At 32.1% G+C, this 27,072-nt stretch overlaps 1 protein-coding gene across 2 annotated transcripts in view; it reads right to left on the minus strand.

Moving 5' to 3' along the window:
- LOC139513833 (leucine-rich repeat flightless-interacting protein 2-like) overlaps window positions 1-25,461 on the minus strand; it is a 31,867-nt gene extending 6,406 nt beyond the window's left edge. Inside the window, exons 1-11 of one of the 2 annotated variants that reach the window (XM_071302675.1) lie at window positions 25,088-25,456; window positions 17,600-17,686; window positions 16,721-16,762; window positions 15,794-15,892; window positions 15,011-15,181; window positions 8,159-8,251; window positions 7,638-7,788; window positions 4,488-4,537; window positions 1,125-1,230; window positions 745-824; window positions 337-441 (exon numbers count right to left, since the gene is read on the minus strand). In XM_071302675.1, the coding sequence (XP_071158776.1) occupies window positions 337-441; window positions 745-824; window positions 1,125-1,230; window positions 4,488-4,537; window positions 7,638-7,788; window positions 8,159-8,251; window positions 15,011-15,181; window positions 15,794-15,892; window positions 16,721-16,762; window positions 17,600-17,686; window positions 25,088-25,171 (1,068 nt within the window). In that variant the 5' untranslated portion in view covers window positions 25,172-25,456. Of the gene's footprint in view, window positions 1-336; window positions 442-744; window positions 825-1,124; window positions 1,231-4,487; window positions 4,538-7,637; window positions 7,789-8,158; window positions 8,252-15,010; window positions 15,182-15,793; window positions 15,893-16,720; window positions 16,763-17,599; window positions 17,687-25,087 lie in introns of both variants that reach the window. The other variant, XM_071302676.1, reaches the window with a different exon arrangement.
- Between the last annotated feature and the right edge of the window lie 1,611 nt (window positions 25,462-27,072).

Consider the following 27,072-nt stretch of genomic DNA (forward strand, 5'->3'; position numbering starts at 1 on the left):
GTTGTTATTGTCTAGGAGACAATATGATATCTATAAAATTCCAATAATATCAAATGGTCCAATATATTATACTGACAATTTTGATACAAATATGGTCAGAAAAAAATAATAACAATTATAGACTTTGTATGAGGTCAATACAGGATATATCGGCTCAAAGAAGTATATCAACCTCTGACTTTGTCCTCAGTCAATATACTTCTTTCAGGTCAATATATCCTTGTATCGACCTCATACAAAGGCTATAATTGTATAATGAAGACAACAGAAATTTTATCAAAATGCTGAAATCTTTTAATAAAGCCTATAAATAATTGCTTTCAATATAAATATTACCTCTCTTTGCAGTTTTCTTCGTTCTGTTTTTAATTCATCTTCCAGTTTTTCATAATCTTCTGCCTCAGTTTTATATCTTTTGACTTGAGAATCTAATCTATTTACCTGTAATTATAAATCAAATATTGTAATGTTTCATAGAGCGTATTACACATTTACCATACTAATGTAAAATACCAAACTTGAAATTGTTAAGGTCCACAATGTTTTAAACTTTTATTGATATCAAACTTCAATATTTATAATAAATTATCACACAATATATCAAGACTTGAAAATATTTAATTAAAACAATTTAACTTGTAAATGATATTCCATTAACTGTTCTTCACTTTAACAATGTACATGATTTCTAAATTATATAGGCATGCATAATGAGAATAAATACATAAATATTAAATAACTCACAGTTCCTTCTAAATTAGTCATATCTTGTTCAGCTTTCTGTAATTTTAATTTATATTCATGAATCTGTTTACTGGCCTCTCCTGAAATTTTAGAATATGTTTTAATAAATTATTCAAACTTATTTTATCTTTCTGAAATAAAAACAATGTATGTTATACCAAATTATCAATTTTCAGTTTTGTCTATTCCACAATTTATGTTATATGCATTTTATCAGATGAGGGTTCCGTAAATTTAATCAGATGAATGTTTCTTTGTATTTCTCTCTGGGGAAAATACACTTAACAAATTTCTTAAATTGAGTATTATTTATTTTTGTTTCTTACTGACATCTACAATCTAACCAACTGTTATTTTCCTTCAACACCAAACATACATACTTTGTACTTCATATAATTGCATTTCTGGTCCATTTACTTCAGGAACTTCTTTACTTTTATATCGTTTAGATTTTTCTTCATGTAATTCATCTTGAGAACTCTGAAGCTGTAAAACAATTATGTTAGTTTTTAATAAGTCTGCACACATGTACATCTTCAAACTTTTATGCTTTTTAATTGCTTAATTAGTAATGAATTATATAAAAAAATAATTGTTAAGATATATTATTTATTCAAATGTTCTCTTATATCCTTGAGGCATCGTCCCCTGGTATCAACTGCATTCAAGTTACCTATGATGCTTCCTTGTTTGCATTTGATACAGGTAGGAAAGAGACATTTACACACATTTTACATGCCTATGGCCCATAAGGTATCGTCCCCTGGTGTCAGCTGCCTTTAGGAAACCATAATGCTTTCCTTTTTGCTGCTGACACAAGATGAGTCATGGACATGTTTAATTTCTACTTTCTTTTTGGCTAATTATTATATATTTAATTGATCCAACTTTTTGTGTACTATACATATGTGGATATCTATTTTTCTTTTTTTTTTCTTTTTGGGCTGCTTGTTTGTTATCTATATCAACCACACTTGTAATAAAATGCATTAGTATTAAAATCAAAGCCTTAAAGGCTGTAAAAGCAATTGCTGTCATGTTAATGTTTGGGGACTTTTATTTTTCATCCACATATATATAATAATTAAACCTGACATGAGTGTTGTCTAGTTAGAAGTAAGAAGGTTTTAACTTTATATAAATAAAAGACTTTAGCAGAAAGTCATTTTTAATATGTTTTATATTTCACAAGGAGACAACACGTTTACCAGGCTAAAGTTGGGGTCAAATATACATGTGCTGAAACATATAACTCAAAAAGAAATCATCATGGATTATCCCCTGGTAGTGTTTGTAACTGGGCGATAATTTCCTTTATTGATTTAATTTTAACAATTTTCATTATCAATTTATATTTAACCATTAACACAAATTTTTGATTAAGTTAAAACATTTCAACTTTCCAGACGCAAATGTTAAAAAACGGGAAAGAAATAAAATATCTTACAAGACATAAACATGTAAAGAATAAATATATATTTCAGCTTAATAAAAATATTTTCATAATGGTACTTTGTCATCATTTTTAAAACTAAGTTCCAAACATTATTGCTCAGTTGATATACATGTATGTCCTTCTGATGCGGTACGAGCACAGGCACTTGTTTCTATCCAAAATAGTTTTATATGGATAGCCGACCTTCCTATGGATAGAAACAAGTGCATGACTGTGGGTACCGGAGATAACTATAATTCTCATGCAATCCCGAAAAGGGGGGGGGGGTCATCACAGACAAACATGACATTAAATCGTTATCACTGATGTATTGTTTAGGGCCAGTTGAAGGACGCCTCCGGGTGCGGGAATTTTTCGCTGCATTGAAGACCTGTTGGTGACCTTCTGCTGTTGTATGTTTTTCTATGGTCGGGTTGTTGTCTCTTTGACAAATTCCCCATTTCCATTCTCAATTTTATTATACGAACAAGAACAAACAGCTCTACGTTGCTTTGATATTTATCAACTTTCAGGAAACATTGCGAAAAATGATCTTCAATATTTCGAAAACATGTGAAATAAAATTGCTAACACGGTGGACCGTCGAGTGTCAACAAACGTAGTAGACTTGTTCACTGAAAAGACGAGGATAATGGTTTCATCTGACATTTGTTATGCATTCCCAGTTTTGATCATGATATTTAAAAAGACGTACTTTTTTTCAATCTATGTAACTAGAAAATTCCAAATTGAAATATCTCTTCATCTGGACCGACTTGGCATCTACTACGTTTGGACGGGTCCATTTCATTAGTAAGGTGATCGATAAATATTACGGAGTTTGACAGAAAAGGAAAACGAACTTATTGTTATTTGTTTTCAACAAGGGTTTCGTTCCGCTAAATTATTTGCGCAAACAAAGTTTGTCTATTTTTAGATTACAGGTAATCATTTGACACTACGCATTAACCTGTGTGTAGTGATTTTGATTTTACGATAAATGTATGAATGAACGATAATTTTATGAATGAACAAGAGCACCTGACCTCTTAAAGAAACACAAATTAAACATATAAAACCGTATTTAATAGGAGATAATTCAGTTAAATTTTCAATACTAAATCAACAACTGAAATGAATCCATATTTTGTTGAAACATCGTACGAACGGCGGAAAACGGAATCGCAGTTATAAAAATGTACTTTTTTTCACTCGGACTTCTATGTTATTTGATAGTCAAACGGTTGACCCTTTAAATACAAAAATACATCTACAAGAACATATTCTGAAACTTCTTAAATCCACTAACGTTTTTTTTAAGTTTCAAGCTATGTATTGCATTAGAAAACATACATAGGTGTTAAAGAATGACAGACCAGGAGCCTGTTTAACAAAATACTATCGCTTGATATGGGCGGAGTCTCTGATCTGGGTCACAAAGATGGCCATACGCGATAGCATAAAAGCAATTGCTTTAAAAAACCAACATACTATAGATTCTTTATCTACGTATTCTTTAAGTACTTAAATAGTTCTCGTTTAACTTTTTTTTTTTTTTATCTCATTGTTTGTATTGTATTATGAAAAAATTATTGATGTTGTAATGTTTATGCCCTTTGGGGCCCATAATTGGAAATAAAAATATCTTATCTTATCTTATCTTATCTTATCTTATATATTCTGCCACTGACCAAGCATTGCGGTCAGTTCCAAATCAGTATCCTGATAGGGCTACTATCTCTTTTCTTGTGTATGTAGGTTTTAATATCTAAGTTTTTAAATTTAAATCTTTTGTTTTTTGTTATTTTAACAATGATCCTACAACTACTTTAATTTTTATTTACATGTAAAATTTGTTAGAGCTGTTCCATAAAACCATACATAAGTTCAATGGAAGGCAATTTGAAATCTCCACTTTGGATTGGTGTCAAGAATTAAGGAATTCTTTTTATTTTTCAATATTTAGGTGGTTACTCCTTTTTAAAAGTATGAGTAGGTTTAAATGGAACAGCTTTTACCATAAGTATATAGTACACATTACATGTTTACTTGTGTGTCTCCTATACACAATTTATCTGTTTTTAAGCTTTGTTATACTCCTAAAACAGATCAAAATCTATATATTTGAAAAATGCAACAACTTGTAATTGCTCAAAAGACCATAAATATACATAAATACATGTTAATAATGACGTAAGCTCATTTGTTGCTTAAATTTCATTAGTTGATTAATTTTTCTAACTAACAGTTAAAATTTCTAACTTGGTGTAAACATCTTCATTACAGAACAACATAATTTAGAACTTACATCCTTTTTTAAATTTGAAATTTCTTCTGATAATTTCTTTATTTTGTCATCTGAAATAGACAGGATTTAATGGCATTGAATGATTTGTATTATCAAAATACACAATTTTTAACAACAAAAAAGAATACAAATTTTATTGAATATAAATGTTCCGGACCATATGAGTATTTGGACCATACGTGTATGGTCATGACCATATGCGTATACTCATATGGTCCGACCATATGAGTATATATTCGTATGGTTATTAACAGGACGGACCATATGAGAATTTTGACCATATAGGTATTTTTTTCAAATATGCATTACAAACGTTTCAATAATACAATAAACTTTATTGAAAAAACAACGATGGTTACATAACAATATACTAATTTAAAGGCTACATTAAAATTAAATATTATTGCCAAAGTTAATTGTCATTGCTTATAACATTCTAGCATGTTGGCTTATGGCAACATTTACTTCTACACGGTAACAACAACTTTTTTCACATTTGCAGGTCATGGTTGTGCACGATCCTTTTAAGTTACACATTGTGTTTGCAAGTGAAAAGATAGCCTTCTTTGCAGCTGCGTGCAGTGATGCTGAGGTTTTGGGTTACTCCAATGTGTCTACAGTGATTATGAAGCTCTAGATTTCAAATATTCGGCGTAATATGACTACAATACATGATATTCACAAAACAACTTAAATAAATTATGTTCCTTGCCAGTGATTTCTTGTGTAACCGTTTTTGGGGAAATTTTTGGAAGTTATCTTTCAAGTCGACATATTGCTATTCACTCGTAATAACAAATCGATAATGGACATCGGTATAATATGTGTTTATTATAGTTTTGACTAGGTATTAAAATTAACTATGTGAAACTTTTAATTTTTATTCAGTTAATTTCTTTATTATTATATGATAATAAAATTACCTATATGATAGCGTATTTTTAAGGAACGGTCATACCATATGAAGAGTTTAGAAGTATTCTTTTAAAGTAAACTGTAACAGAGTGTTAGTTACCCTGACCATAAGCGTACAGTCGGACCATATGAGTATATACCCATATGATCCGGAACATAAATATATTCTATATCATCCTTTTTTCTTAGTAATTAAATCTTATGTATTTTTAACTTATGGACACTTTTCTATAGCAAAGTAATTGTGCTCTTTATCAAAATCAAACAAACTGTTCACAAAACTTGAGTTGATGATAGCAATACCTACAAAGTGTATATCTTGTATAAATAATGTAAGTAAGTAGCCTGTTGTTCAATGGTTGTCACTTGTTGGTGTGATTCATAGGTGTTTCTCGTTTTTGTCGAGCCTGCAACTTTTGTTGCAGGAAGCTCGACATGGGGATAGTGATCCGGCGGCGGTGTTAGCTCACTTCTTAAAAGCTATATATTTTAGAAGGTGGAAGACCTGGGTGCTTCATATTTTGTATATAGATGCCTCATTTTACAAAGTTTCCGTCAGTCACATGTCTATTGTCCTTGACCTTATTTTCATGGTTCAGTGACCACTTGAAAAAAAAGTTCAGATTTTTTGTAATGTTAAATTCTCTCTTACTATAAGTAATAGGATAACTATATTTAGTATGTGCGTACCTTGCAGGGTCCTCATGCTCGTCAGACAGTTTTCACTTGACCTCGACCTCATTTCATGGATCAGTGAACAAGGTTAAGTTTTGGTGGTCAAGTCCATATCTCAGATACTATAAGCAATAGGTCTAGTATATTTGGTGTATGGAAGGACTGTAAGGTGTACATGTCCAACTGGCAGGTGTCATCTGACCTTGACCTCATTTTCATGGTTCAATGGTTATAGTTAAGTTTTTGTGTGTTGGTCTGTTTTTCTCATACTTTATGCAATAGGTATACTATATTTGTTGTATGGCATGATTGTAAGGTTTACATGTCTAGCGGGCAGATGTCATCTGACCTTGACCTCATTTTCATGGTTCAGTGGTTAAAATTAAGTTTTTGAGTTTTGGTCTTTTTATTTAATACTATATGTCATAGGTCAACTTTATTTGGTGTATGGAAATATTTAAGGAATAACAGTACTGTAGTTGAAGAGTTGCCACCGTCAATTGTAGATTTGACGGTCGCAAATGCAGTTTTACTGGTGACGCGTAGCGGAGACAGTAAAACGGAGATTTGCGACCGTCAAATCAAAATTGACGGTGGCAACTCTTCAACTACAGTACTGTTATTCCGATTCTAATGCATTACACAAAGAAAAAATATGATAAAACTTGAAAAAAATGTCTTAATTTGAGAAATAAAAAAAAATCCGCGAAACTTCATTAATGATTTTGGCACAAAGACGTCATGGCTAAACGTGACGTCATACAAATGAAAATTTACAAACTGGAGGTTATTACGTTACCTGTACGCTTCAAATTCGGATAAAATTACATTAAAACAGCAAATTCGAGGTAGGTGTTGTTTTATTTTTGATTGTATAGTAGTAATCGAATATTTGTCGATTCATCAATTCAAAATGGCGGGTCCCTCCTTAGTTACGCCTGGTCAACTGTGGATTTGACGGCAACTTTTAGCCAATGAAAACAATTGTTACATCCAAATTGCATTAGAATTTATGATCTATATGTCAGTTGTGCAGGTTTTATTTGACCTTGACCTGGTTTTCACCGTTCATTGCTCAGTTAAGTTTTTGTGTTTTGGTCTATTTTCTTAAACTATAAGCAATAGGTCAACTATATTTGTTGTATGGAAGCATTGTTAGCTGTACATGTCTGCCTGGCATATGGTTCATCTGACCTTGACCTCATTTTCATGGTTCATTGATCAATGTTTAGTTTTCTTGGTTAATGTTAAGTTTATGTGACAGTTGTAATAAAGATTTATATTTAGGAGTATCAACATAATATCAATGATTAGTAAAGAAGGCGAGACATTTCAGTGTGTGCACTCTTGTTTATATTGGTTAGATAATTTTCCTGTTTGAAATGTTTTTCACTAGTCATTTTAGGGTTCTTCATAGTTTGCTGTTTGTGTTTGGTGTGATCAAAGGCTATAGGTTAAAGGCCTTACTTTGACCTATAATAACCTTTAATACATTGTGACTTGATGGAGAGTTATTACATTGGAACTCATACCAAATCTTCTTATTTATAAATACATTACCTAAAGAGCCTTCTATCTTATCAAGGATATCAGCTGTTTCAGAAGATATTAATAAACTTCCCGTCGTTGATGTTATTGTTCCATTTAATGTTGCACATTTTTCTATAGAAAATTCTCCTTCTTCACTTGTTACAAGAGCAAAACCACTTTCCTATAAAAATAAAATGCTTACGATTAATATATATAATATTTTTAACTTAAATTAATATGTGAGTGACTGAGTTCAAATTAACTTATTATTGAAGTATTAACCACACTTGTGTTGTCATATTAAAACAAATTAATCAGAACTGAAATATTTCTAGAATAAGTATAATAAACTTTTTCAACAGCATTTCATAGTTTGATTTGTTTCACATTTTTATGAAGTTTTTGAAATTTAAGAGAGTTAACTCAACTTAATTTAATCCTTTTCAGATCATACAACATCAATCTATTTCTTAACACTATTGACTTACTATTGTTCACAAAAAACTTTATATATAAATAAATCAAAAAATTAAAAAATTATACCAACTCACCTTAACTAGTTTGTCTCTTAGTTCTAATTGTTCTTTTACACAAGAGAAATTTGTATTTAATTCTGAATAAGTTCTTTTCTGGTTTTCTAATTCCTGCAAAACATATTATTTACCATTAACTATCATACACTATCAGCGCATGCTGTGAGATACTACTCACTAATAATACCCCTTCTATCAGTCATTGGTAAATCGACTCTGTAATTGTCAGTGTTTACTTGTGATCTATCTTTATAAAGTCTCTAAGATTGTCAGTATTTACCTGTGCCTTTTTTTTATATTGTCTCTGATTGCAAGTATTTACCTGTGTTCTATTTTCATATTGTCAGTGTGATTGTCAGTAACCACTCATGAACTTTTTTTTCAGTATTTACCGGTGATCTATTTTTATATTGTTAGTGTAATTGTAATTATTCACAGTGATCTATTTTTATATTGTAAGTGTAATTGTCAGTATTCACCTGTGATCTATTTTTATATTGTCAGTGTGATTGTCAGTATTCACCTGTGATCTATTTTCATATTGTTAGTGTAATTGTCATTATTCACCTGTGATCTATTTTTATATTGTTAGTGTAATTGTCATTATTCCAAGGCTTCCGAAACGGTCATATATTCCCAACATTTGTATAATGTCCGGTAAAAGTCCGGCTGGGCAAAGCATGAAACGGTCATCTACTTTTTAGTTTTCAAGGCTTTTTAGGTCATTTTAACATAATTCACGATCTTTTTGACACAACCTTTTGCCTTTAACATCCACAAATTTCCAGTCATAAATGTGACATGATGATTAATTACTATCAAAACAACCCCTACTTCAATACTTTCTAATTCTAATCAAGGCTAATTAGTTGTTGCACAGCTGAAATCTACCTGTTCAGGTGACAGGTAAACTATTTTCAGTACTGGACATCGTAAAAATTATCGGTCTATTCACAATTATTTTCTTACTTTTCAGCGGTTTATATCTAATTGAATTAGTCCAAAAGATTAAAATTATAAGAAATTAGTAATCAACATGATTTGATGAAATATTTAAAAAGGTTTTAAATGAAAACTCGTCAGAACTACATTGTATGAACTAGAACATGTGTACGCATGTGCACAGGTGGGAAATTTAATTATGCATCCTACATTTCTTCAAAAATGCTAAAATTATCATTGATACCTGTATCTAACGTTCATTTCAAGTATTTTGTTAAAGAAATAACGTGGAAAGAGCTTCTTCACTCAGTCGTGCTTTGTTAACATACATGGATTTTACATATCCGTTTATGGTCCATGTTTTACCATTGACAAGTCAACATTCGGTTTATGTTATAAAAACGAAAGCAAAGTTTTTGACAATGCCATTTTGCACAAATAAAGAGTCTAAGGCAGATATAAACACGCTGATGTGCACACTATGAATGATGCATTGCCAATTTAACGGTTTACATCCAAAAATCAAATTCATATCAAAGTAAAGTTTAAAATCGTTTTTTTTTTTTAATCTTATGTCAATCATTGGAATGGTCATCTGATTACCACAATTGCCTTTTGTGACTAAGTCTTAGGGGATTAAAATTGGGATCAGATATAAAATGTCCGGCTGGCTCAAATATTTTTTGGAAGCCCTCCATTATTCCCCTGTGATCTATTTGTATATTGTTAGTGTAATTGTCATTATTCACCTGTGATCTATTTTTATATTGTTCATTTGTTAGTGTAATTGTCATTATTTACCTGTGATCTATTTTTATATTGTTAAGTGTAAGTGTCATTATTCACCTGTGATCTATTTTTATATTGTCTCCAGGGATCTCCATGGATGAAAATTGAACGATGGAGGAACTTTCACCATCATAAACAGTATCTACGATGTACAGCGTAACGCGATCGAAAGTTTTTCATCCCTCCACATAAGGGTAGGTGAACATGCTAATTCATTGCTTATTTGAATTCTCATTATAAATACTATATAGAAGTATATATATTTTCAATAATTGCCATTTGTAACCCTTCAAAGGCAAGCCCTCATGCCCCCTCTCTTTCCCTTAGTCGAGAATGACCAATAGCTATCACGAAGGTCCCAATGTAGTTTTCTTGCTATTTTTGGTAATTGTTATGCGGGTTAAAATTCATGTGGAGCTTATTTTTCACGGACATTGTCAAATTCAGAATTCATGAACCCATTACCGGTATATATGGCTGGTTTGTAGCAACGACAAAACGAGTCGTATGGGTTATGTAAAAGGTTAAAAAGATTTGTAAAGCGAACGTTGTCAAATGAAAAGGTTTTTAATGATTTTATCTAGAAAATCGATGCTATACAACATGCATTTTTCAAGTCGGAATAAAAACCGGAAACGCGGATGTATCAATTTGATTGTAAACTACGAAATGAATTCGGAATTACGATACGATATTTATTTACAGGAAATATTAAAAGTTTTTACTTTTTAACCTTTAAAGTAATTCTATATTATTGTTACAATACAGCAGTACTCAAGTTATTTGCGATGAAATAATAATTACTGTTTTACGTCTTATTTTGAACTTCTTAAAAAGGGGGATGGTGATTGCGTAAGTCAAAATAAAAGCACGTGTTTTACTTGTTAAACTTTGTAACTGGACTATTAATTTATTTATTTAATCTGAATTATCATAAGCATTTGCGGAAACTTAATTAAATAATTCGACAAATGAATCGTCTATCTTCAGATAATATTCTCCTGTCTGCTTTGTTGATCTACCTGTACAAGCTCAGGTACAAGTGATTAGCGATCTTAATCCGGATATCCCTCAGGCGTTAGAACTGGATTATACTATAAAGAAAGCCCGAAGGTTATGCAATTACATGCATTTGATTATAATTGCTAAAAAAAAATGGCGTCAGGCTATAACCAGATGCTCCGCAGGGCGTAGCTTTATACGACCGCAGAGGTTGAACCCTGAACAGTTGGGGCAAGTATGGACACAACATTCAAGCTGGATTCAGCTCTAAATTTGGATTGTGATTAAATAGTTGACATAGCATAGGTTTCTGACACAGAATGAATGTGTTCTAATGAACTTAAAATTTTTGTTTTCTCTTAGAGCAATTCACTATGTTGTTGAATATTAATCCTCTCAAAAAAATGTTTGAAGAAATTTTCTTTTTTATTTATGAAATTTCAAATGAGAAAAATTGAACCCAATTTTTTTAATCACATTCCCCTTTCCCTTATTCCAAAACTAATCTCAATTAAAATTTCTAATGGAATTTTCAACAATAACTACTCATTTAAATACATCATAAAATATTAAGATGTAAAAAAAACTGCTTGTTATAACTGAATGGTAAAGATTATTTTAATTTATCAGTTGGTAGTAAAAAGTGAATATACATTGTATATTGTATATAACAAAGATTTAAGTTGATTCTGGACAAAGAAAGATAACTCCAATTAAAAAAAAATCTTGCTATTGCACAATATTTTGCAATTAGATATTTCTTGCTTACTATTCTGGACAAAGAAAGATAACTCTAATTAAATAAAAATTTGCTATTTCACAATATTGTGCAATTAGATATTTCTTGCCATTGCGCAATACTGTGCAATTGAAAAGACTTGCTATTGCACAATACTTAATATAATAATTTTGGATCCTGATTTGGACCAACTTGAAAACTGGGCCCATAATAAAAATCTAAGTATATTTTGGATTCAGCATATCAAAGAACCCCAAGATTTCAATTTTTGTTAAAATCAGACTAAGTTTAATTTTGGACCCTTTGGACTTTAGTGTAGACCAATTTGAAAACAGGACCAAAAATGAAGAATCTACATACACAGTTAGATTTGGTATATCAAAGAACCCCATTTATTCAATTTTTGATGAAATCAAACAAAGTTTAATTTTGGACCCCGATTTGGACCAACTTGAAAACTGGGCCAATAATCAAAAATCTAAGTACATTTTTAGATTCAGCATATCAAAGAACCTAACTGATTCATTTTTTGTCAAAATCAAACTAAGTTTAATTTTGGACCCTTTGGACCTTAATGTAGACCAATTTGAAAAGGGGACCAAAGGTTAAGAATCTACATACATAGTCATGACAGTTAGATTCGGCATATCAAAGAACCCCAATTATTCAATTTTGATGAAATCAAACAAAGTTTAATTTTGGACCCTTTGGGCCCCTTATTCTGTTGGGACCAAAACTCCCAAAATCAATACCAACCTTCCTTTTATGGTCATAAACCTTGTGTTTAAATTTCATAGATTTCTATTTACTTATACTAACGTTATGGTGCGAAAACCAAGAAAAATGCTTATTTGGGTCCCTTTTTGGCCCCTAATTCCTAAACTGTTGGGACCTAAACTCCCAAAATCAATACCAACCTTCCTTTTGTAGTCATTAACATTGTGTTTAAATTTCATTGATTTCTATTTACTTAAACTAAAGTTATTGTGCGAAAACCAAGAATAATGCTTATTTGGGCCCTTTTTTGGCCCCTAATTCCTAAACTGTTGAAACCAAAACTCCCAAAATCAATCCCAACCGTTCTTTTGTGGTCATAAACCTTGTGTCAAAATTTCATAGATTTCTATTAACTTAAACTAAAGTTATAGTGCGAAAACCAAGAAAATGCTTATTTGGGCCCTTTTTGGCCCCTAATTCCTAAAATGTTGGGACCAAAACTCCCAAAATCAATACCAACCTTCCTTTTGTGGTCATAAACCTTGTGTTAAAATTTCATAGATTTCCATTCACTTTTACTAAAGTTAGAGTGCGAAAACTAAAAGTATTCGGACGCAGGACGACGACGACGACGACGACGCCGACGCCAACGTGATAGCAATATACGACGAAAAAATTTTCAAATTTTGCGGTCGTATAAAAACGATCACAGTTTTGACGATGACGCAAGTCATTTAACGATGGCGCAAGACATTTAAACGATGGCGCAAGTCATTTGACGATGGCGCAAGTCATTTGAACGATGGCAGGGCGCCATCGTTAAACAGGCCATGGAGATCCCCGTGTCTCTCTGGTTATCTTTGCAAAATATGTGTTATTATACCCCACCTTTCTGATTAAGATTGAAATGTCTGTCTGGTAAGTCAGAATCACACAAAAAGCTTCAAATTAATAAAGTTTAGTTTGACTTTTGAATGTATTAAAGTATATTGATACAACTTGGTATCCTAATGACCAGTTACAAGTATTTAGATGTGGTTTATCTCTATACTGCCTTTGATTGTGTCAGTAATAAGCTATGATCTATCTTAACATTGTATCTGTTTATGTCAGTATGTACCTGTGATTTATCTTTATATTGTCTGTGATTGTGTCAGTATTTACCCATGATTTATCTTTATATTGTCTGTGATTGTGTCAGTATTTACCTGTGATTTATCTTTATATTATCTGTGATTGTGTCAGTATTTACCTGTGATTTATCTTTATATTGTCTGTGATTGTGTCAGTATTTACCTGTGATTTATCTTTATATTGTCTGTGATTGTGTCAGTATTTACCTGTGATTTATCTTTATATTGTCTGTGATTGTGTCAGTATTTACCCGTGATTTATCTTTATACTGTCTGTGATTGTGTCAGTATTTACCCGTGATTTATCTTTATATTGTCTGTGATTGTGTCAGTATTTACCCATGATTTATCTTTATACTGTCTGTGATTGTGTCAGTATTAACCCATGATTTATCTTTATATTGTCTGTGATCGTGTCAGTATTTACCTGTGATTTATCTTTATATTGTCTGTGATTGTGTCAGTATTTACCTGTGATTTATTTCTATATTGTCTGTGATTGTGTCAGTATTTACCCGTGATTTATCTTTATATTGTCTGTAATTGTGTCAGTATTTACCTGTGATTTATCTTTATATTGTCTGTGATTGTGTGTGTGTCAGTATTTACCCGTGATTTTTCTTTATATCCCCTGTGATTGTGTCAGTATTTATCAGAGGTGTATAAGAATTTACCCGTGATTTATCTTTGTACTGCCTGTGTATGAGTCAGTATTTACCCGTGATTTATCTTTGTTATGAGTCAGTATTTACCCGTGATTTATCTTTGTAATGTGTCAGTATTTATCCGTGATTTATCTTTGTACTGCCTCTGTAAGTCTGTCAGTATTTACCCATGATTTATCTTTGTTTTGAGTCAGTATTTACCCGTGATTTATCTTTGTACTGCCTCTGTAAGTCTGTCAGTATTTACCCATGATTTATCTTTGTTTTGAGTCAGTATTTACCCGTGATTTATCTTTGTACTGCCTCTGTAAGTCTGTCAGTATTTACCCATGATTTATCTTTGTAATGAGTCAGTATTTACCCCTGATTTATCTTTGTAATGTGTCAGTATTTACCCGTGATTTATCTTTGTACTGCCTCTGTAAGTCTGTCAGTATTTACCCGTGATTTATCTTTGTAATGTGTCAGTATTTACCCGTGATTTATCTTTGTACTGCCTCTGTAAGTCTGTCGGTATTTACCTGTGATTTATCTTTGTAATGTGTCAGTATTTACCCGTGATTTATCTTTGTACTGCCTCTGTAAGTCTGTCAGTATTTACCCGTGATTTATCTTTGTAATGTGTCAGTATTTACCCGTGATTTATCTTTGTATTGTGTCAGTATTTACCTGTGGTTTATCTTTGTATTGAGTCAGTATTTACCCGTGATTTATTTTTATACTGTGTCAGTATTTATCCGTGATTTATCTTTGTATTGAGTCAGTATTTACCCATGATTTATCTTTATACTGTGTCAGTATTTATTCGTGATTTATCTTTGTATTGAGTCAGTATTTACCCCTGATTTATCTTTGTACTGCCTGTGATTGTGTCAGTATTTACCCGTGATTTATCTTTATACTGCCTCTGCAAGTCTGTCAGAGATTCCTCTTGTTCCTCCATTTGATCTTTCAGAAGTTCTACTTGATAAACCAGTGAATGTTTTTCATTATCAAGTTGAGCATTTGTCATCATAGCTTTTTTAAATTTCTCTTCCATTTCTCGCAACTTTGACTGTAATCAAAAATAGAAACATAACTATGGTTTTGGGCCAGGTGAGCAAAAAAATTACTACACATTTTCAAAAAGAAAATTAAAATCATGTAGGTAATTTATGAGGCCATACATCATTCATTTGACAATTACATAAGAAATTTGCATCAGCTTCATAGTTTTTAGTGTTTTAATATTTATCAGACTATTGTGCATCACAATTCATGTATGTAGTTTATGTTTATGTTGGGTCAGAATCATTCCATATTTAAAAGAATATGGCCATAGAGATACACCAATCAGAACTACTTTAGAGTAAGATCAATGTATGAGTATTTATAGTGTGACTGTAATATTTTACCTTGAGTTCCCTTGTAAATTCTTTAGCGTCAATGTATGAGTATATATAGCGTGACTGTAATACTTTTCCTTGAGTTCCCTTGTAAATTCTTTAGCTTCAATGTATGAGTATTTATAGCGTGACTGTAATATTTTACCTTGAGTTCCCTTGTAAATTCTTTAGCGTCAATGTATAAGTATTTATAGCGTGACTGTAATATTTTACCTTGAGTTCCCTTGTAAAATCTTTAGCGTCAATGTATGAGTATTTATAGCGTGACTGTAATACTTTACCTTGAGTTCCCTTGTAAAATCTTTAGCGTTTTGGGACAGGTCAAGGTCATCAACAGTTGACGTAGATTCTTCACTACCTCTTCTGTGTTCAATGCGTGTCTGAAATATAAATGTAATAATTAAGACATGGAAGTCTAATAGAAGTTTTGGTTAAAAATAAAGTTGGTTTTACTGATAAGTCAATTTGTTGCCCTGCAGTTTCAATGGGATGAAAGTTCAACAAAACTAACGCTAAGGTTTATGACTTTATTGCTATAATTCTGTCAGAAATATTTAAGATCTACAGAACTGATCAGTGTAACAAGTGATGTAAGCTGAAGAAAGGAAACAGACAGTAATGTGTAATATTTTCAAATAATTAAAAGAGAAAAAAAAAACGCAAAATATGTGTTAATATGTAAGCGTAGTTCATTAAAATAACATGTGCATTTCTTTTTAATACCTATCGCATTGAAAAGTTACAAGTACACACAAAATGAAATGTTCAATTATAAATTTCCTGCTACTTTGTGGAACTCTGATATTGAAGAGTACAAATAAAGAGTACTTTTTTTCACACTCCCTGTTCACTACATTGCATGGGGGGAAATTATTTTTACAACTGTATTGTAAATTTATGTATACTTTCATGATCATGTTGTCTTCATTTAGTAACTGTCTCCACAATTGCTGATTGGATCCCCAAAAGTACTTGTGACATCACAAGTTTTAGAAATATGATAGCTGCCAGTTACCAGAAAAGCTACTAGTATTTTATTTAACCATCCAAAATTTAAAAATCATTCTTTTAACAAGTTTTTGAATACCCCTCTTCTGTGTAGATCAATCCACACACATTCTTTATTGAAATCAAAACAGATTTCTTATAAATAACTAAAATAATTTGAAAATAACTTCCAGAGTTTGAATTAGATAAAACTATCATACCCTGGATTCGTCATCTTGAGCAGCTTTCTGACGTTCTTCTTCCTGTTACACAAAGCAGTTAGTACATTAACGCAATAATATAAAAACTTTAAATACAGCAAACCAGATTTCAAAATCCTTCTGATGATGCATAAAACTATGAATCATACACAAACATGATGTCAAATCTATGCACAACTTCAAGGTCATAATTACTGTTCAATACTTAGCAGCAGAAAATGCAGTTTAACACCAATCTTAAGACATACCTGTACATTTGTTTCAGGGATATTATAACCAATAAGGTCAATCTTAACAAATTTAAATGGTAATTCTATGCATTTAAAATGTGTATTTTCACTCAAAAATACATGTTAATTGTAGAGAAAATGAATTTATTTTTGTGAACTGCAGATCTAAGAGCTCTTTGTTTGTAGAAAAGGGACATTGACACTGAATTGCATTCTTTTTATGTCTACTACAAAATATTTCACAGAAAAGGCAAGATTAAAAAGGTATTTACAAATATATAGTGCATTACAATAAATTCCTTTTGTTCTTTCTGCTTGAAGGAGTTAAAACATTGTGTTGACATGTATAATAAACTATAAAAAAAATTTGGTCTGAACTTAAAATGTTTTATAAGTACATGTATTACAAATGATTGTGTATCATAAGCAGAACAAACTGTAGGCAAACATTTCTTTCTCTTACCATAAGTTTAATATAATATTTAAAATATAAAATGCATTAATGAAAGGTATCACCAAACTTAATGAATCAAACAGCATACACAATGTCATATGAAGCCAACTACATCTGACACATTAAATCATCTATAGCAGAAAATAGGATGCATGTAAACTTAATGTAACAAGATGCCTGTATAATATGCTATACCTCTCTTTGTTGTCTTTCTATTTCTTTTGTTCTTATTTCACGTGCTTCCGCTCTTGCTGCTCTCCTAGCTGCTAGTCGTGCTTCAGCCTGTAAAATATAAATATTACTTTATTGATTTACTCTCCTAGCTGCTAGTCGTGCTTCAGCCTGTAAAATATAAATATTACTTTATTGATTAACTCTCCTAGCTGCTAGTCGTGCTTCAGCCTGTAAAATATAAATATTACTTTATTGATTAACTCTCCTAGCTGCTAGTCGTGCTTCAGCCTGTAAAATATAAATATTACTTGATTGATTAACTCTCCTAGCTGCTAGTCGTGCTTCAGCCTGTAAAATATAAATATTACTTTATTGATTTACTCTCCTAGCTGCTAGTCGTGCTTCAGCCTGTAAAATATAAATATTACTTTATTGATTAACTCTCCTAGCTGCTAGTCGTGCTTCAGCCTGTAAAATATAAATATTACTTTATTGATTTACTCTCCTAGCTGCTAGTCGTGCTTCAGCCTGTAAAATATAAATATTACTTTATTGATTAACTCTCCTAGCTGCTAGTCGTGCTTCAGCCTGTAAAATATAAATATTACTTTATTGATTAACTCTCCTAGCTGGTAGTCGTGCTTCAGCCTGTAAAATATAAATATTACTTTATTGATTAACTCTCCTAGCTGGTAGTCGTGCTTCAGCCTGTAAAATATAAATATTACTTTATTGATTTACTCTCCTAGCTACTAGTCGTGCTTCAGCCTGTAAAATATAAATATTACTTTATTGATTTACTCTCCTTGCTGCTAGTCGTGCTTCAGCCTGTAAAATATAAATATTACTTTATTGATTAACTCTCCTAGCTGCTAGTCGTGCTTCAGCCTGTAAAATATAAATATTACTTGATTGATTAACTCTCCTAGCTGCTAGTCGTGCTTCAGCCTGTAAAATATAAATATTACTTTATTGATTTACTCTCCTAGCTGCTAGTCGTGCTTCAGCCTGTAAAATATAAATATTACTTTATTGATTAACTCTCCTAGCTGCTAGTCGTGCTTCAGCCTGTAAAATATAAATATTACTTTATTGATTTACTCTCCTAGCTGCTAGTCGTGCTTCAGCCTGTAAAATATAAATATTACTTTATTGATTTACTCTCCTAGCTGCTAGTCGTGCTTCAGCCTGTAAAATATAAATATTACTTTATTGATTAACTCTCCTAGCTGCTAGTCGTGCTTCAGCCTGTAAAATATAAATATTACTTTATTGATTAACTCTCCTAGCTGGTAGTCGTGCTTCAGCCTGTAAAATATAAATATTACTTTATTGATTAACTCTCCTAGCTGGTAGTCGTGCTTCAGCCTGTAAAATATAAATATTACTTTATTGATTTACTCTCCTAGCTGCTAGTCGTGCTTCAGCCTGTAAAATATAAATATTACTTTATTGATTTACTCTCCTAGCTGCTAGTCGTGCTTCAGCCTGTAAAATATAAATATTACTTTATTGATTAACTCTCCTAGCTGCTAGTCGTGCTTCAGCCTGTAAAATATAAATATTACTTTATTGATTAACTCTCCTAGCTGCTAGTCGTGCTTCAGCCTGTAAAATATAAATATTACTTTATTGATTTACAAAGACAAACTGACAATACCAGGCAAAAAACAGAAAACATTGAAAAGACAAACAACAAAACACAAAACCAATATACAAAATCAAAATTGATACCTAAATACATTTGATATAAATACATTAGAGCAAACTGAATATTAATGAATCATGATTGTACCGTTCCTCTGTCTATGAAGTGTGAAATGATGGCCTTAGCATGCTTAGTGAACTATTTTATTTAGAGGTTACCTTTTTTATATACTCTATGAACATGCAACATCATATTAAGTTATACTAGTTCATTCAACATTATAGAGATTTTAATGTAGGTAGTAGTAAACAGCTGTACCTTTCACTGATGAATGAAAGTTCAAAACGCAAGTTATGTAAGTGATCAACTTAGGTGGGTGGCTGTTTGTATTTTTTCCAGATGCATCCAAACACCTCTGCCTTTCAATCTTAATTAGAACATTGCTCACAGAGTTTACAATATAAACCAATTAAGACTTGAGAACTGACTGTGGACTCAAATGTCAAGCTTATAAAAATAACAGGATGTGGTACTCCATTTTCCGTTTTTTTTTTGTCCATTCTTTATTGAGGTGAACTAAAAGGAATAGTTAGAGCAAAAAACTATGACATGGATTTCTATCTTTCCAGATATTTCTAAGGAAACCATTTTGACTACACAATAAAAGCTAATAAAAACAATAAAGTAATGCATGGACTGAGGGTAAAGTGATAAATATTCTTTGCAATATCTTTCATTTAACATGTTTAATACACATAAAAAGTTGGTTGAGATAAAAACAGCCAAAGGATGTTGTTGTGTGTGAATCATTAGTTATATCTACAATGTAAATCACAGTTCCATGTGTTACAGTCATGTTATAATTATCCCAACAGAAGGGAAACTATTATCTATAAATAAAACAATACCACGTTTATTTTTGTAAGCAATTCATCATCAATCTAATTTAGTCAAATACATGATAAGTGTCAGATACATGGCGGTAAAATGCTTGAAATTTGAGTGTTCTTTTTTAAAAAACATTTTCAATATTACACAAATGCAATCAGATCTACTTTTGGTACAGTAAAAAATCAGTTACCTGTCTTCTCATAATTTACCCCCCCCCCCCCCCCTTCCCAATTAGAGGGTGTCTCCCTGTACAAAATTAAAGTAACTGTATAAAATCTATATACTATAAAGTGCAGCTGCTGTTATGCATGCATATATAATGTAATTTAGAATAAGTTATAGCTATAAGATATTATGTATCTATTGCTCAGAGAACATGTAATTTTTGTGATGATGTCAGATCCTTAGGTATGCCCTGTATGGCAGTAAATTTTCTTAGATAAAGGTGTTAACATTGTAAACAATGGTTATTTAAGAAAAAAAAAATTATAAATCAACCTTAGTAAGTTACAAATGTACAAAACAACACTTTATTCAAAACAAGAGTGCACACGCTGAAATGTCTCGCCTTCTATACTAATCATTGATATTATGTAGTTAGTCCTAAGTATAAAGCTTTATTACAACTGTCTCATAAACTTAACATTAACCAAGATAACTAAACAAAGACCAATGAACCATGAAAATGAGGTCAAGGTCAGATGAACCATGCCAGGCAGACATGTACAGCTAACAATGCTTCTATACAACATATATAGTTGACCTATTACTTATAGTTTAAGAAAAATAGACCAAAACACAAAAACTTAACACTGTGCAATGAACCGTGAAAATGAGGTCAGGGTCAAAAGAAACCTGCGCTACTGACATAAAGATCATAAAATATTTCCATACACCAAATATAGTTGACCTATGGCATATAGTATTAGATAAAAAGACCAAAACTCAAAAACTTAACTTTGACCACTGAACCATGAAAATGAGGTCAAGGTCACATGACATCTGCCCGCTAGACATGTACACCTTACAATCAATCCATACAACAAATATAGTAGACCTATTGCATATAGTATGAAAAAAACAGACCAAAACACAAAAATTTAACTATAACCACTGAACCATGAAAATGAGGTCAAGGTCAGATGACACCTGCCAGTTGGACATGTACACCTTACAGTCCTTCCATACACTGAATATACTAGCCTTATTGCTTATAGTATCTGAGATATGGACTTGACCACCAAAACTTAACCTTGTTCACTGATCCATGAAATGAGGTCGAGGTCAAGTGAAAACTGTCTGACAGACATGAGGACCTTGCAAGGTACGCACATATCATATATAGTTACCCTATTACTTATAATAAGAGAGAATTCAACATTACAAAAAAATTGAACTTTTTTTTCAAGTGGTCACTGAACCATGAAAATGAGGTCAAGGACATTGGACATGTGACTGACGGAAACTTTGTAACATGAGGCATCTATATACAAAGTATGAAGCATCCAGGTCTTCCACCTTCTAAAATATAAAGCTTTTAAGAAGTTAGCTAACACCGCCGCCGCCGCCGGATCACTATCCCTATGTCAAGCTTTCTGCAACAAAAGTTGCAGGCTCGACAATAAAAATGGAGACATTTTCTTTAATCATGAGATTTCCCCCTTTTTTAGTACTTTAATCGTCATATTACTCACCCTGTCCCCCTTTCATTTTTTAATCAGTGTCATAAATTATGTAAATGTTACTGGCAAGTTATTGGTTATTAAGTAAATCTTCAGTCACCTAGTCATTTGGCATAAGTTTTACCAGGTCAATGAACCAACAAAAGATCATCTGTCACTTCTATAATGCAATAATCAATTAATCATTTATATAAATAATCATTTGTTAAAACATTATAATATTTCTTACATACAATTAACCCTTATAATATAAACACGAGTTAGCCTTTCAAAAAGGCTATTCGACTCTTAGCTAATGAAAATGGAAAGTGCTCTCGCTTTGTAGATTAATTCCTTTACTAAAATATAGCCCCATGCATCAATCAACAAATTTTACCACACACATGAGGTCACACTCTATGAAGTACTATCGTTTAACGTTGTTGTAAATGTTTACTCCAGAAGATTCGACTATTTATAGATAAAGTTTACCTGTGTAAAATCTAATTGCTAAAATAGAAAGAACAAATCCGATACTCTACGGGATTGAAGGACATTTACTTGGTTTGGATTGTCCTAACCAATCAATAAACTTTGATTATTCACGTCTCGTAATATCTTCCAATCAGGTAGCAAGAAAAATTCACGCACTAACTGTCCATCGTTCAATTCTTAATCTCGACTCCTAGGAGTCGAGAAAAAAGAAGATTTGTTATGATTGTCAATGAAACATCTCTCCACAAGAGACCAAAATGACACAGAAATTAACAACTATCGCCTAGGTCATCATACAGCCTTCAACAATGAACAAAGCCCACACCGCATAGTCAGCTATAAAAGGCACCAAAATAACAATGTAAAACAATTCAAAAGAGAAAACTTACTAAAGGATTTAGGAAAAATAGATTTTTTTAAATTTTTTTTCCAACTTTTAATATTTTATTTCACTACTGGTTGTGAACAATATCCCTAAGCGCTACAACAAATTGGTGAAGGTTCGTCCCTGTGTTGTTAATTGCTAATGAAACCAGGGGATTTGATAAGCAAAATATATTATATATTTATATCTTGTGTTAGTTGTATTTTACAAGAATTCGTACGAACACACAATACATATATATTATTCAGTGATCCTATATATAAACATTCATATAAGAAAGAAATTTAAAAAAAACAACCAAAAAAAAACAGATTTTTGTCCGTCATTTGTTTTGATAAGGAAAAATAGCAATGTTTTATCTATATTATCTGTTACTACTCATTACCCTGTAAAGGTTTGAGATCAAACAATCTCCATGGAAATGAGATTTACCAATGCAACGAAAGTTTATAACAAAAGTCAATAAACCCTGACTAAGGGGCTAGGGTTACTAATCTAATGACATGAAAAAAGAATACAATAAAACTGTAAACGAAATATCATTGAGCTAGTCCTACCACTAGAGGTTTCTGATAAACTGACCCTATCAGTATGACAAATGAATACATTGACCAATAGGAATCTGAGATATATAACATGTATAACAAGAATGTGTCCTCAGTACACGAATGCCCCACTCGCACTATCATTTTCCATGTTCAGTGGACCGTGAAATTGGGGTAAAAACTCTAATTTGGCATTAAAATTAGAAAGATCATATCATAGTGGACATGTGTACTAAGTTTGAAGTCGATTGGACTTAAACTTCATCAAAAACTACCTTGACCAAAAACTTTAAACTGAAGCGGGACAGACGGACGGACAAACGAACGGACGAACAGACCAGAAAACATAATGCCCCTCTACTATCGTAGGTGGGGCATAAAAAGAATGGGAAGATACCTTTTACTGGGAGATGTTTATTTCCAATCTGTTACCATTGTGTAGATATATTCATTTAGAGCTATGGCATAACAAATTTGAGTAGGATTGACAACTGAGAAATCGACATATAATAGAATTTCACGACCCTGTGGCATTTTTCAAAAAATTTGAATACAGTACCTTGTGTTATATTAAAGTATATTATCTTAAGGGAAAACATATCTGAGACTAGTGCCTGTGCAGTCCTACTCGCATGAATCACCAAATTTTAATTCGCAGGAGAAACACAACAAATTTGATTGTCATTAGTTAAGAGCATGTTCAGTGGTTGTTATTTGTTGATGTGGTTCATAAGTGTTTCTTGTTTTGTTTGCCTGTGATGAAGGCTGTACTTAGACCTATTATTGTTTACTCTTTACACATTTTGTCAATGCGACTTGGGTGGAGAGTTGTGTGCTCCTTCTTTGGAAGATTAAAAGCAGTACATAGAAGTGATTTATTTTTGTATTAAAAGTGAGGGCAGGCAAAGACAAATATGTTTGAATTTGCTATTTGCTTTGACGGAAAACAAGTATAATGATGTTTTTTACAAGTTGATTATAGTTTTTCAACTACATTTGCCTATCTGTCAATTAAGTTTTCTTCATGAAACTACGGTAAACATCGTAAACTGTGATGTCGTGTATATATATATTTCAACTGACCGATTCTATTTGAAGTATTCAATGATGGTGATCATTAGTGACCCATCCGATAACAACAGATTATGACACCTGTAATAACCGTTGATTAGCTTGAGGTCATAAACAAAGTCATAACTAGTCGCAAGTAAAATATCATAAACATGGAGGATCATTATGACATAACAAAACGAAAAACACAAAATACAATCGATCTTCAAAAAGGCAGGGCCACCTGGAAACTGCAAAAAGGGCATAAGGCATGCACAGCATTCAGGAAAGAGGGGGTAGATCACCCCGAGAAAACGGCCTAGTTGGAAGACTGTTGGGAAAGTGCATGAATTTGTAAGTCATAGTTGTAGATATCCCGAGATCAAGGTTTTGAATCCTGCTGGTACCATCCATGGATTTTCACATCATTGGTGCTGTAAGCAATTACTACTTGAACAAACAAGTGTATAAACATGTATACAAGTGCCTGATATGGTCATAATTTTGTGGTAGACCAGCAGGATGACCATGACAGATCTATAGGAACAAGCCAAAAGGTTTCTGAGTAGGAGTCGTGGGGTCGTCATTAGTGGACCTGCGAGTTGGTCCGATGGATGTTAAGCAGCCTGAAAAAAGAGAAGGGGGAAGAGTGTTGTAGACAGGAAATATAAAGGTAGTCCTAGAGTGAGCTAGTCTTTAGCTAAATTGGTTAGAGCGCTGCCTTTAGATTCCATGTTTGAGAGTTCGAATCCCATGGATTTTCACATCATCATTTCATGATGTATAGTATTAGTCTATCATGCTATACAAGGAAAAAAGAGATTTTAAACTTACTTCTTTCGATATCTGATTTAATGCTTGGTCCTCAGCTGAAAATTGTTGTGTTGCTGACCTTCTCCTTCCAGATGCACCGCTCATTTTGTTGTTGATAAGTTAGTCGGATACTCAAAAGTATCCTGAAACTTGAGCCTAGCGGTACTCAGCCGCAGGAGTTCGTCTACACACCCACTAAAATTTGTTGGTTTACGGTTGTTTTGTAATGATTTCAAGAACACTGTAGTTTTTTCAATAAACCTTAATTGTCAAAATGTTTAGGGTAGTGTATTATGTAAGATTCATCATTGCTCCTGTCGAAAAAAAATACTTTTGAGACTACTTTCCCATTAGGAATAGCAATATGGCCGAAACCCGGATGTGAAGTCATTTTTGGGTAAATAAAATTTTCGTATAAAAATAGACAAAACGAATATATTTTATGTACGAAACGAAACTATTTCAAGTTCAAAAGCTTTATTTATAGACAATAATTATACAGAAAAAAATAAGCTCTATAATGTATTGAGTCTTTATTAAGTCTTATTTTTACAGAACCATCAGAACCTATAGTTAATATCAACAGAACCTGATCGTTTGATCCCGACAGAAAATTTTAGCCCTCCTTAGAGCGTGTGTTGCTTATTTGTACTTATGCCGAATCAAAATAAAGTTTTTTTTTTATCCTAAAACACATTTAAAACACGTTTAAAGAAGCCAAATTGACCCCCGGCATAAAAAGAGTGACCAATTATTGAAACAAACTATAGACCAATTATTGAAACAAACTATAGACCAAAATCTTTAAAAAAAAAATGTATGCAATTCAGCTATGTAAACTGAATACTTTGATAAAATATCAAATCCTTTTTTAAGTGCATTTAGACCTGGACATGAATGTCAGACCACACTTCTCAGAGTGTTAGAAGATTGGCGTGTAGCTCTTGATAAAACTTGAACCAGTGCATTGCAGCGTTACTGGATCTTTCTAATGCTTTTAACTGCCTGGATCATGCACAATATCTTGCTAGATAAATTATCAGCATATGGAGTATTCCCCAATTCATCTGCACTTATAAAGTCATATATTTCTCTAATGGTAAACAACAAATAACTTGTGAAGTCAACAATGTTCTGGGTGGTTGGGCTGACATCCATACAGGCGTACCACAGGGCCAAGTTCTATACTAGGGCCATTGTTATTTAACGTATCTGTTAATGCTTTTTTTTTTGTTAAAAATTGTAGTTTATAAACTGAACCGTATGCAGATGACAATACTTTGTCTTTCTGCACTCCAGATTTTGATTTATTAATTTTAACTTTGGAATCTGAGTCAAAAATATTTATTGGGTGGTTCTGGATGAATAAAATGCAAGCACATCCCGACAAGTTTTAAGTTTTGGCTGTTGGCTAAAAAGACCTTTGAAGATAAAACCATCTAAACATATTCAAAATTCGAACCTTACATGTGAAAAAAGTACAATATTTGTTGAGTGTCAAAAATTCTAAGTATTCTTTCAGGTGTGTAAATATTTTAGATATTCCACAGCTACAGAACAAAACATTTTAAATTTGCTGCCGCAACTTTATGGAACAGCTCTCCAGACCATTTCAGAACTGAAAATAGTTTTTTATATTTTAACAGTCTTGTTCAGTCCTTGAACGGAATGGAATGTCTCTGTTCTGCTTGCAGATAGAGCTGTTTATTATTTATGATGCTTTTGGTTGCTTTGGACTTCATTCTAAATTTGTTGTTTAGTTGTTGCATGATATGTATGTGAGATTCAACTTTGTATTACACGTTGTTGTATATGTCAAATTAGACTGTTTTTGTATTCGATCAAAAGCTTCTTAGATCTTTTGTTGTACGAATCAAAATAAATTTTTCTTATTCTTATTAAAACAAAGCAAGCATGCTACACACAAGCATACATCTAAGTTGCTGGCCACTCACATGGTATTTTTGTAGTGTGAGCGCAACAAAACAAAACAAAAATGAAAAACT

The sequence above is a fragment of the Mytilus edulis genome, chromosome 2 (assembly GCF_963676685.1).
Source record: "Mytilus edulis chromosome 2, xbMytEdul2.2, whole genome shotgun sequence".
In the NCBI taxonomy this organism is placed as follows: domain Eukaryota; kingdom Metazoa; phylum Mollusca; class Bivalvia; order Mytilida; family Mytilidae; genus Mytilus; species Mytilus edulis.